Here is a 13553-nt window from a genome sequence, read left to right on the forward strand (position 1 = left end):
CTCCCTCTGCCTGAAATTTGCTTAAACAAGACACAAAGCAAGAAGAGGCATTTTCTCCATTTCGGAGAAGAACTTGAATTTTAGCAGAACCAGATTTCTCACTTATCCCTCTGAAGTGGGAAAAACACTAGCTCCCTTGTACCAGTAACCGGTAAATCAGACCATAGAAGATGCTGGGAGCTGAACCTCTTATGGTGGTTGGTCTATCTTTGGCTAAGAAAAAGCCTGCGTTTCTGGAATCCTTGCAGCTGTGACCCGTGACAGACTAGGAGCTGGACTACCTGAACTCTGGGAGAGAGTTCAAGGGAAGCTGATGGAACATCTGCATTGAGATCGACCCTGAAAACAACCTGTCTAGGAGGCAGGAGGCAGGCGATTCTCCGGTCATCCTACATGTACAAAGAAGTGCAATCCCTTGGGATAATGACAGTCAAACACTACTAAACCTTTGGGCTGTAGCTCAGACTCAGAAGGTGCTAGCAGCTTCTGGTTTCCAATGTCAATCAAGGATTACCCTGCTCATTCAAACAACAATATGGCTGGTGGCCCCAGGACACCAGTGGTACACAATACCAACCAAAACCATTAACAGATCGAAGACCCCAACGTAGGCTCTTCCAATACTAACATCTTGGAAGTGACCGCCAAAGGGTGAATGTAGAGGGAAATTGTAAAACACTGTGAATAAAAATCCATACCTGCAGTTTGGGATGAAAGCTCAGGTACAGCTGAAGCATTTCATTGCTGCTACGTATTCTTACTGATGCTCTTTCAGGCTCAAAATTAGGGTTCATCAAGTCAGTGAAAGGTTCATTTGTGACATCATTTCCCAGTAAAGAATAATAGAAGAAAAATTCAGGCTGTCTCTGTGGGAGTTTCATTGCAGTAGAAATCAACTAAAGGTATTAGAAACAAAGTTTGAATTACTAAAATGATAAACATTTCCTCAAAAGAAAAGAAAAAGATTACAAATAGAGAGATAAAGTTTAAGCAAGGACACGAAAGAAAAATAATGGTGGAAAAAATATCTTCATAACAGAGATTGTACATTGTCCCAAGTCACTTGTAAGTATTCCAATGAAACTGTAAGGAATCGTTTTTTCTGTCCATAACACATTGGTTCTCTTACTATTTTAATTAGGCACAAAAATGCGAGGTTTCAAAATAGTACAAATTATAGATTGCACAATCCTATAGATTCTACTCCCTACCAAACCATACGTGCACTATTTTTGTGCATCATTTTGCGAAATAAATATGTGAGAAGTTGATTTTACTGGAAGCCTGGGTAATGCAAGACATATAATATCTAACAACAGCATATCTGCCAGCTGGGCTCGTCTTATTGGACAACTTTAGACATCCTAACTTTGTAGTGAACACAACATAACATGTCAGGTATTATAATTTTGCTTTCTTCTTTAAGACTAGCCTACGAGCCCTAAAACAAAGACATGCCTCAAAAGCCCGAGGAGGCATAATCATTTTACACTTAACACAGGGTAGCTTTCAGAAGATGCAAAATATGTGGAAACCTGAGGGTATGTTTGGTAATTACTTGAGGAAAGCAGCGGAGCATGGAAAAGGTAGGTCTTTATTCTTGAAGTGTAGAGAGAGGACCACTTGCACAGGCTGGCGGATGAACAGCTTAAACAAAACTAGCTTCAAATGAAAGGTTATTGTATAAATTAACAGTTACCTCCTGTGAATTACACTTTTAGTACATCATAGAAAGAGATCAAAGCCGTAAATCAATTGATCAATATAAGTGTATATATGTCTGCATTAAGCAAACATATTTTTCAAAACACTGCCGGCTAGAAAATCTTTACGTGTAATATCATACACAACGATTGGTGCCAAAATGATAACCGATCAAATGATTAAAAAAAGAGTGGCTGAGACTGCGTTGCATCACCAGTTAGTGAGTCATGGTGGAGTTCATCATAAGAACTAGAAAAAATGAGAAAAACTGGAGGCAATCCTAGTCCAAATGTTACATATCAAGTAGTATGGTAGATATGTGCTTTGGTTAATTTTGCCTGTACATTACATTGAAAAGTGCACAAGTGTCATAGTAGTAATTGTAGCTAAGGAATATGTTTTGTCTTCAACTGTCTTTTAACATTCTTTTCCACTGAAGACATTTTAAGATTAATACCTTTGGCTAACGTTGTTGATGCGTTTCGCCCCTTGGGAAAGGGTCTCATCGGGACTAGGACTCGGAAGGCCTTATGCAGGCAGCCTATAGTAGAGGCCTACGGAGTGCCCAAAATCGATCACTGAGCAGGCTCTCTAGTGGTGTGGTACTGTGTCCTGGTATTTTGATTTGGTCGGAGTCCCAAGCGTTTTGAGCGTGCCATGATTTCTTAGTGCGCTGCTATGATTCAGAACCTTCTTCTGGGATGAAACAAATGTAAAACTCACACAATCCAATAAAATATTTTAATTCATTCTTGAGTGAAGGTGTACTGCGTTCAACAATAGCCCCTACCAATTCAGGTCTTGGTTCTATACCGTCCCTGTAAACCGCATGTCCCAGTTATTCAACTCAGATTTTTAAGAATTCACATTTTCAGCTGTTAAACCCAACATTCTTGGTGTGGTATTTTTCCAGACTAGTTGCCATTAATCCCTCATTTTTGCTTAGCTAGTTTTTGTTGGCATTAGGGGCCAGATGTATGGGTTTGCGACCTGTTTGCGCAAAAACCTAAAGGGTCATTTCCAAACCCTATTTAGCGAGTCACATTTAATTTGCGACTCACTATTAGGATTCAAATGCCGCTCAAAAACAGTTGCAGTTTATCACTCTTCACAGAGCAGGTGGTAAACCACTCACAAACTAGAAGGGGTCCCCAGGGAACCCCCTTCCCCTTAAAAATATTTTTAGAGGAAGTCACAGACAGTGGACTTAAAAAAATGAAACAAAAACGTTTCATTTTTCTTTTTTTAAATGCATTCCGTTTTCCTTTAGGAGAAACGGGCTGCATTAAAAAAACTGCTTTATTTGAAAGCAGTTCCAGACATGGAGGTCTGCTGAGCCCCACAAACTACCATACCTGGGAGGGCCAGCCATTCCCAATGGGGTCGCAACTAGCAAGTGCCTCATGAATATACATGAGGCATGCAATTTGCGACCCCATTGGGAATCGCAATTAGTGTTACAGACACTGTAGTACATATCAATTTGCGACTCACAAATTGCGAGTCACTATTGCAATGCAATTTGCGAGTCGCAAATTCCTTGGTCATACATCTGGCCCTAGGACTCTGTGCTCTTTCCCACTGCTAACCAGTGTAAAAGTGCTTGTGCTCTTTCCTTTAAAAACGGCATTAGCATAAACGCAATTTAAACATTTAATTTACTTACAAGTCCCTAGTAAATAGTGATACATGTACTCAGGGCCTCTAAATTAAATCCTTAAAGGGGACTGGGGAACACATTGAACCACCCACTAAAATAGTACTGTTAAGCATGTCTCAGGCCTGCTACTGTAGCCTGCTGTACAGTTTTAAACTTCTATTTCAACCAGCCAAAATAAACCTTTTGCCAGACTGAAACATTGAAAATTTTAATACTTATAAGTCATTCCCAAGGTAGGCCCTAAACACACCTAAAGCAGGGTGCATGGTGTTTAATAGGTTTTACAGGCCTGTGAAAAACTCCTAAAGCCGTTTTTCACTGTTAAATCACAATGAAGATCAAAAAGTGCGGCTGACCAGCACATCAAATCCCAGGTAGGCATAAATAATTAAAGATTCTGTGCAAGTGCTTCCAGAGCCTTTCGCACTTCTGCTCTACTGGAAACCAGATAGGTAAACTTTGTGCAAAAGGGAAGGTGCACAAGAACATAGTCAATTGGCTCCAAGTTAATCCAAAATTTAGCTTTATTATCGATTGGAATTAAAAATGGTCAGTCAACGCGTTTCGTTCCACAGCAGGAACTTCATCAGGGCTCAATGTCAAATGTAAATCATTGTGGGTTTGGTAGTATAATTCAGAATCTCATATTTCTTGTAGCATCTGTGGCTGCCAGTATCCTGTATCCAAAGTTTTGAAGGATACGGAAGTGTTGCTGCTGTCGGGGAAATAAATGCTTTATAATGCCCCAACTCATGTTAAAATGACTTGGTTGTAAGCAGCAGCCAAATGTAACTTCGTAAATGGCTTATAGCCAACTGCCATAAGCAACAACTCAGTGATTTTGAGGAGAGGATGTGAATCGACCCATATTGCCTTATTGAGACTCCAAAGGTAGACAAATACCCTCAATTCCCCACTGCATTTTCATTTTACCACCAAGGCTGAGCGCCAAAAAGAGAATTCAATTGGTTTGGTTATTCCCTATCCACAAAGATATAACAATCTGTCTCAAGATCATCCCTTATGCGGAATGGTAAACTGCACAATTTAAGTTTAACTGGTACCACTCCCTCCTTGACTCGGATTTAGTGCTTGAAGATCATTGAGCGTCCCTAACTTTTTGGCTAAAACAGAAGGAAACATGTCGGTGACTTCTTCAGTCATATTGTCACTCCTGACTACAAACACTGGATCTTTTCATCCAAGTCTTAATACCACGTGAAACAATCCTTAGTAGAGTCAACCAAAAATAAATAAACCCTTTACAGCAACATACATTTTACCAAAAGTTTTTCCTTCATCTGAAATCAAGAATAGCCTTGCAATAACCAGGCAGTTCAATTATTCACCCTTCATAAGACACAGGTGAACTATCAGGAGATTCTAAAAGTCTGTCAGGCCAAACCTCCTGGAACACATCTTGCATTATCATTGTAATTCTCACTTCAGAGTCTACCAACAAACAAGTTTTTGTCCAGTGCTCACATTTTGATCCACATATTCAAAAGAATCACCCTTGACAACTTCGTTCTCATGAACCACTAAAGCTATGTCCCTCAAATCTTCTTTTATGTTTGTTGAGGAAGTAATTTCGGAAGCCTCTGACACATTCATCACATTGCTCATGTCAGGTTTAGCACTTCGACAGACCTTGACCAACTAATCAAATTTGTTACAAATTTTGCAAGGCACAGTTTTTTCAGAACAAACTCTCCCACCTTTCATACATGCAGAATTCTCACACCTGAATATGTTGTTACTTTTAAAAAAAACCCTTAGCAGAACTCAGTGTATTTTAAAGAGCCTTGTCCACTCTCACTTAACATTATTTACAGTATCATTGTGTTTAAACTCTAGTTCTTTGACTGACAAATAAGAATTTTGAATGCATTGGACTGTTAACTTCACCCAGTGAGGGATTCCCTATTGAAAGTAGCTTCTGTTGAATTTCCGTCTGAGTATTGGCAAATTAATTGATCCTGAATTAATCGATCAGTAAATACTTCAGATCGACAGTCAGCAATTAACCTCTTCAAAGCTGGTAGGTCTCAAAATCTTCCCCCTTTTTTTGCCTTTTCTTAAAAACTTTATACTGGAGGACCACCAAGCTAGTTTGAATGACCACCGAACTACATTTTTTTTTACTACCTCCGTGTACCCTTCTATAACTTCTCCTTCATAAAACACAATGTTCAGGGGGTGCTTGGACACTACCCTCCCTTCAAAGCATAGAGAAAGTAATAACAAAATAATTTCCGGATTAAATCTTGATGTTTCAAGATGTCTCTCGTTTCCTGTGTCAGAAGGTAATTGACTTTTAGGTGTTCATAGTGACCACGAACCACATATGTCTTTGAAGTTGTCTAACTTTCATGAGTTGGTCAGAGAGCACAGATTGAGAAGGGAGAAACTGGTCCCGAAAGACTTCAGAGAGCAATTTTCTATTAAATGTTTACCTGAGCTTTAGGTGTGACTGAATGAGGGTTCCACTGATGTAGCAATTATTGATTCACTTATGGTGACTTGTAAGGCTGTCAAACAAACCTTGCCTGCTGTGTGCAGCTCAAAGCCATCAAGCGTGCACGTGGTTCGATCATATGTACTTCAAAGCGCACAGTGCCCTACTGAAGGCTCTAAAGAATAGGCTGAGGGTAAGACAAGAAGTGGCTGCTTGCTACTCTAGATACAAGCAAGCAGCGAAAGAAAGTAGTGCTAGGGGAGGCAGCCCAGAGGCAGTTGCCTCAAACTAGGATTTGTAGAAATAGTACACTTTTTTGATATATCCTAAACCGGCATTTCTTTTCTCCATCGGAGTGTGTATCTGGGTTGCTCTCCTATTCCATCGAAATCCTGGGTTTCACATTTAAAGGAGATTTATGACTCGACTTATTCTGCTTCCATGACTTGAGACTTTTCAATGCTCATAGGCACATCTCATCTTTGCGTCAGGCAGTGATGCTATTAACCTGACTTCAAAGAACAAGATCACTGGATCTTATGGGTCCCTCCTGACTTGTATAAATCAGACTCTGCGCTCTGTGCACCTTTACTTACTATGACTATTAGTGCTGCAGTGACGATACGCATTCCAGATTCCTAGTCATAATTCAAAGGTAATAAAAACAATCCATGCTACTACAGGTCAATTTCTTTAATAGATTCAGTGGTCAAAGTGATTGGGTGGATCTTTTTCAACACGTTATATACATGAGTTCAGCATAACCAAATACGATCGGACTTCCAGAATGGGTTTTGACCTGTGTTGGGGGCTATTTACCAATGTCTAAATCCCAATTTGATCATTAATAAATGCACAGTGGCCAGCAAGGTGCTTTACATATGGCCTTTATGGACCTCAGCTCTGTGTTTGACATGGTCAATTGGGATAAACTCTGGAAGATCATGATATCCCTAAAAATAGATCCCTCTATTGTGTCTTTTTTACACAATTGACACAATCTTTACATTTTGGTTGGGTTTAGGGCGGACGGCGAGTGCACGCAGTCTTTTCACATAGAGAGGGGAGGTTTGCCAAGGACATACTTAACTACTAATTTCCGTAAATCCCATGCAATGGTAGTTGGGTCTAGGTCAACTAAAACTAGTGTGTTTAAATTGACAGTTAACACTTTCAGTAGGTCGAATTGTTCCCATATCTGGTAGTATTGTTTGATCGCTTTAACTGTTGGTATCCATTAATTTCAGCAAAGACACCTTCTGTCAAGAACTATATCCTCAGTCTTTGATTTTGCTTCAAGGTTGTTCACCATACCCCTGCAAGCCATGTTAAAAATGTATCTGGCCAAATGCATCCTGGTCATTTCCTATGGGAGTGGCATATGAGAGTACACTGATAGCTCACTTTTACAAAGTTCTGAAAATCAATTTATGCATCGACTTGCTTCAAAGGCTTTCTCAATGGGTAAGGGATGATATAAAGCTGAATCACACTTCAACCAGGGACCATTCAGCGTTAGCTCTGGCGAGCAGTATCCAATGGCAGAATTATATGAAGACCTCCTTAAGGGGACTTGTGAGGCTAGAACTATTTGAAAACCCCCAAGACTATAGTCAAGGGTAATTTGGTGTGGACAAAATCTTCATTTGTGGCCAGAAAGCAAGTGGATAGGGAAAAAATAGTTGAATAAGCTTACAGTACAATGCTATGTAGAGTTGAAATCTATGAAGTCAATTAAACTAAACATACTGTTGGTCACTAGTAATAGCTATAGTTTTTATTGACAATGTTTAGAATTAACTTTATTCATTGTTTGTGAACAGCTCCAAGTAGCGGGTCGATTTTTTGGGGAGGGGGGGGGGGGGAGAAATCGGTCTATGTGGCTGTGTTGAGGTTTCATTACAAGATGCCATGTACTCTACGATGTTGCGCCCATTTTATAAAAATGTGCGAAAGGCTTTAAAGAAGGGTTTACGTTTTTAAAGAAGATTTTTAGGATGATGATGCTCCATGGAACCAAGTTATGGCTCAAAAGCATGGAACCAAGGGATTGGTGGATCACCAACCGTCCCCAAAAAACATGGAGAAAGACTGACCGGCTGCATCACAGAGAAAAGAAAAAATGTGCAGAACTGATGGGAGCGGCACCACAAGTATAAACACACAAAAAAAGAAATAAAAAAACAACATTAGGGTACAGTGCTTTTACAAAATGTCAACCTTTATAAAATGTAAATAAGATGGTGGGCACACCTCCTGCTATCTTGCCAAAGTTATATCTGCATCACTTTTGTAATATAGTTAGTACAATTACAGTGTGAGTCACTGTTGCACCCAGTCAATGAGACCCACAGTAGAATATGTATGTATGTGTGTGTGTGTGTGTGTGTGTGTGTGTGTGTGTGTGTGTGTGTGTGTGTGTGTGTGTGTGTGTGTGTGTGTGTGTGTGTGTGTGTGTGTGTGTGTGTGTGTGTGTGTGTGTGTGTGTGTGTGTGTGTGTGTGTGTGTGTGTGTGTGTGTGTGTGTGTGTGTGTGTGTGTGTGTGTGTGTGTGTGTGTGTGTGTGTGTGTGTGTGTGTGTGTGTGTGTGTGTGTGTGTGTGTGTGTGTGTGTGTGTGTGTGTGTGTGTGTGTGTGTGTGTGTGTGTGTGTGTGTGTGTGTGTGTGTGTGTGTGTGTGTGTGTGTGTGTGTGCGTGCATCACAGCAGTTTACTACCTAGAAAGAATAGTTGAGTTTACGTTGGATATCAATATGAGAATAAACAGTTGGGAATATTATTGTGATTCACCAAATCATGCATGATTTGAAGAAAATAGACAGTTGAAAGATTGTGCGTCACTGAAGAAATATTTTCACCAATATGCCAAAACGATGCTTCCTGCATTCCAACAGAAGGGAACGCATGGGGATGAGACTGCACAATGAAGTCTGGTACAAAAGCACAAGGCTTAGTTGAGGCCTGGAGCAAAGAAGTTGCACACTGACATCATCTATTTAAAAATGAGGACCGGTTGGGACCTACAACACTTAATGATGCGAAGGCATTTCTGTATAGAAGATTATGAGCAGGCACACATGCACTGGCAACAGAATACTGAACGCGCACACGTCCCTGAAGAAATAGGCTTACTGCCCAGACCATTCTGCATGCATTGGATGGTTTCCTATTGATGGTGGCGGCTCTGGAGCTCATCACCAGTATTTTTATGTGGTAATCACTCAAGGAAAAACACAGGTCTTTATTCTTGAAGTGTACACTGCCAACCACTGGTACATGCAGGTGGAAAAGCGATATTAAACGAAGCTGCCTCCAATTTAAATCTAAACATTGCAGACCTAATCAACTTATATTAGAGAATGAGGCAGCATTGTGACATAGTAGGGTTCCATTCCAGCACATCAAGTGAATCACTACAGTAAGGCTTTCAAATTTCTTTGGGAATAAATGTAAAAATCGATGGGAAAATTTGAGGAAACAATTGTTAACATGTACTATTTAGTGGGAAATTGAAATATACACTTAACACTATTTGAACTTCTTTAAATTGAACAATTCCTGAACATTCAGAATGCAAACTACTTAAAACATGTTGACTCTGCCCTACGGTTTCATACCCAACCTCGGTATCCATTTTATGTGTGTTCCCCTCACAAAATGCCCCTGCAAACCTCCCTCACTGTCCTTGCCAGAGTTCCTGTACCTACGTATATTGTGCCCCATCCCATGTATTTTAGTAATCCAGAGGACATAAAATGGCTTGCAACATTCAGTCATAGGGGACATGCAACTGTCTACTGAGTAACGTGGGCGGGACAACTTTGATGAACTAGATCACTATGTAGGTGCCCAGTGCTCCGCTCAGACCTGAAATTCCCAAAAAATAAGTACCTCACTCACTGCAGTTGTTAGCCTACATTTTCAACTACCACAGGGACCACTTTTTCTTGGACACAGCCATTCCTTCTTCCTTAATAATGCCACTGCACGTTATGTCCTTGCTCGGTAAACCCAACAGAAATGTGTAAAGGACTGACTACATTCGTACTATGTGCAGGCTAGGAATTAGCTAACAACTAGAGAAGAGGAGCTTAGGTGAAAAAATTAACCAGAAACTATTTTCAATTCAGATCAAGTTCTGTATGTGGGAGTTGGTTATGGTAAACAAAAATGCAACAAACAAGGCATTAGCAAGTGTCTCACTGGAGAAACACATTACATATCACAAAGGTGAGGTGAAAACATTGTGCAAATATCGGCCCAAAAAAAACAGAAAACGAGGATTTTCAACGGGATGTAGGAGAACCTTATGCTTTGTGTTGAATAGCTTTTAGGTTTAGCATGCTTGTAGTGAAATAAAATCAAAGCAGCAAAATATTAAATCCATCAAAAACTGAAATATACTTTCTCTCCACCATATCTTCTTATTTCCCTTTCTCATTCCAATTTATCACCTAAGCCCGAGCTCTTCAAGAAAATCTTTTTTTGAATTTTAATGATTTCTTTATGGGTTTTCCGTAACTAATTCTCCTGTTTTTTTTTGCAAAATCCTAATTTTTAGCCTGTCTTTTTGTTTTTTCACATAACACGAAGATTTAATCCTTCTCCATAGCCCACTGTAACAGCTGTTTAGCAGAATTGTCCTGCTAACTGGCATTTAGATGCCGCCTGTGAACGAGTGCTTTGTACCTTTTCATGACTGAATGCCCAAAGCTTAAATAAGACCTCTTCAGAGGTTTCAGGTTACAAAGAAGATCACACTTACAATGTGATTTTTCATACATTACTACATAACCACCATACTGAAACACTAATATACAGCATATCCCTGTGTATATAAACATTTATTTTGATTGTATGTATGTATAGATGTGCATTTCTTGATATATCTATATATATATATATCTATATATATATCTATATCTATATATCTATATATCTATATATCTATATATCTATATATATATATAGATATATATAAATAATATGTACTTATATATCTATATATTTATTACTTTACTCCTACTGTTAAGAAATAAAAAAAACTGACTCTCTCCAATGCACTACCCTATATTTCACCCTGTACCTCTCTCAACATATCCTCTACTTCCACTCTCTGACTCACCCGAAACCTCATTCTACTACTATGATCTCCAAAATAACCCCTTCTAGACTCTACCTTCCTTTATCCCTCCTTGGATTATCCAATACCTCATTTTAATATAATCTCCCAATAAGCCCTTATAAATTCTTCCCTCACCTATCCCTCCTTTGACTCACCCCAAAAATATTCATACTATGATCTCCATAACCCACCTCTAAAGATTAGTTTCTCCTCCATTGCTCCTTATACTAATCCCAAACCTCATCTTACTACTATGATCTCCCGAAAAATACTTTCTAAACTCTTCCCTCTTCTATCTCCCCATTATCTTTTTCTATCCAACTAACTTTACTCAAATTTCACCATACTACTCTACCACTAATCCTTTTTGGGTTCCGAGTATCGTGCTACTCTCCAAAAGTGCTTCGATGTCTCGTGAGGGGTAGTAAGCGGTATATAAATACAATTACAATACAATTATAATACAATAGTAAGACAATTTATTATTCTCTGTCAAATACATTCAAGGCAAAGGGGAAACAAGTTCCAATTATACATTCAGGCCTCCTATATTGTTTACAGGCTTACTAAATTTAAAACAAACACTGTGTTGTAAACAAACGTTTCAAAGTCAAAACAAAATAGTCAGCTTCAATATATATATATATATATATATATATATATATATATATATACATCCACATGTATATACACACACACATACACATATATATTTATGTACATACACCAATCTGAAATGAATTACAGTGAAAAATATTACCTGCTCCAACTGAGTGGCAAATGCTATTGTTACAGACAAAACAAAGTTATCTTTGCAGTACTCTGCCGGTCCGATCTGATGATAGCCTTCTACTTCATTCAAGACTGCTTCAAGATTTTGTGGGTCCAATCCCGAAAGAACAGTTGGCACTTGGAGAAATGAAAAACCGCAGTCAGCCAGTTTGTGAACTTTCAACTCTCTGCATTTCACCATTTTTAATCAGTACTAAATATGTTGTAATCATAATAATAACGTAATTAAATAACTGAAAGTTTACGACGTCCTCTGCCTTCCTCCTCGTGAGAGGCAATGTGTGAATTGTATTCATTGGCACACTCAGGTAAAAGAGGAAAGTTTCAAAGAAGGAGTAAATAGCTATCAGGTTTGCTGCAACAATGGCATCACAGTTGGAAGATGAATGGTGATGGATTGGGAATGTCAATAACATGGCCCAGATTTTAATCCTACCGACGTGTATTTTAAAAGTCAGTCTTCAGATACTTCGTCTTTGTTTAACCCAGAAACCATTATCCACAATTTGCTGATGTGCCAGATCATTTTTTTCTATATTTTGATTTGAATGTCACTTTTATGGATTTCTCACACATGTGCAACAAGGATTGAACTTTATAAAAATTTAATTAAAATGAACAAATAAAATGAGAAATAATTAAATTACTTTCAGGTAAATCAACAAGATTGCTGGGGGACCGTTAAGAGAGGGCTCAATATCCTGCATAGAGAAACAAAGTCTGCTCTCTGGCTAAGTTGGATCTATAATTTATTCGTTATGCAGAGCTCAAACTGACTGGGAGCAGGGTGTAGGTAAACTGAGCTCCACTAATGGAGCTGTGAGCACCAGTCTGCGAAGTGACAGGTGGACTTGGAGAGGTGCAGTCAGGGCCAACTTCAGGGCTGTGTGACTGGTGGGCGCCAAGTTTTCATATATATTTTGGATTTAAAAGCACCTGCTGCAGAGTTCCTAGGCTACATCAATCTTCGAACAACAACAAAAAATTTCAAAATCCACTTGGTCATTAATGGAACTGCTGGAGAGAGATCGGTGTTTTGTGTAGTGGAAGTTTTGACTCCCCACAAAGTAGCGCTGAGGGCTAATTTTCCTGTTGCAAAGCACTGTATACCATGCAGATCACAAAAGTGCATTTCATCTAGATAGTTCAGTGGGTTACTGCCTTTGTCAGAAATATGCTTTTGCTACTTGCAGTTTATAACTGACAATCTATTCTAGCACATTTATTAACCACCATCAAAGAAATGCATGAAAACTGCAAGGTATAGGCAGGACAACTGGAATTATTTGGCAGAGGAGAGCTAAATTATGCAGCAGGGTTGAGTAAATTATGTTGCAAGTAAAGGCAAATTATGGCGCGTCATGCAGCACATATTGTGATAGTATTACTTCGTTATTTTGTCATTTTTACACTTGTTAACACAGGCTGGGCATTGCTTGCACCTCAATAGTAGCAGTTTAACACCCAAATAGCAGTAAACAACTGAAAGGTGAACACTCCGCCCTTGCAAAGGGCATTCCACTGCATAGCAACACACCTTGATGCATTTTAGTGACTTTTGAACTTTTTGCGCTAGAAACATTTTGTTTTGTTAAAAATATGCAGCTAATGCAGTAGATGATTATTAGAACTGGCATTCTTGGGGTGGTTTCCCCTGACATTTTGCCTTCTGGCTTCCTCTTTAAATGGCTTCATTTTTGCTAGCTCTAGGATTCTGGGCACTTTACCAGTGCTAAAATGCATCGGCTCTGTACTCAAAACAAGGTAACATTGGCTTATCCACAATTGGCATATTTAATTTACTTATAAGTCCCAAG

At 39.1% G+C, this 13553-nt stretch overlaps 1 protein-coding gene across 1 annotated transcript in view; it reads right to left on the minus strand.

The window, feature by feature from the left end:
• Positions 1-13553, minus strand: part of CEP120 (centrosomal protein 120) — a 337501-nt gene that overhangs the window by 241090 nt on the left and 82858 nt on the right. The window contains exons 5-6 of the mRNA XM_078675575.1: positions 11705-11853; positions 699-896 (exon numbers count right to left, since the gene is read on the minus strand). Coding sequence (XP_078531701.1) covers positions 699-896; positions 11705-11853 — 347 coding nt within the window. The remainder of the gene's footprint in view (positions 1-698; positions 897-11704; positions 11854-13553) is intronic.

This window comes from Lissotriton helveticus, chromosome 2_1 (assembly GCF_964261635.1).
Source record: "Lissotriton helveticus chromosome 2_1, aLisHel1.1, whole genome shotgun sequence".
Classification (NCBI taxonomy): Eukaryota; Metazoa; Chordata; class Amphibia; order Caudata; family Salamandridae; genus Lissotriton; species Lissotriton helveticus.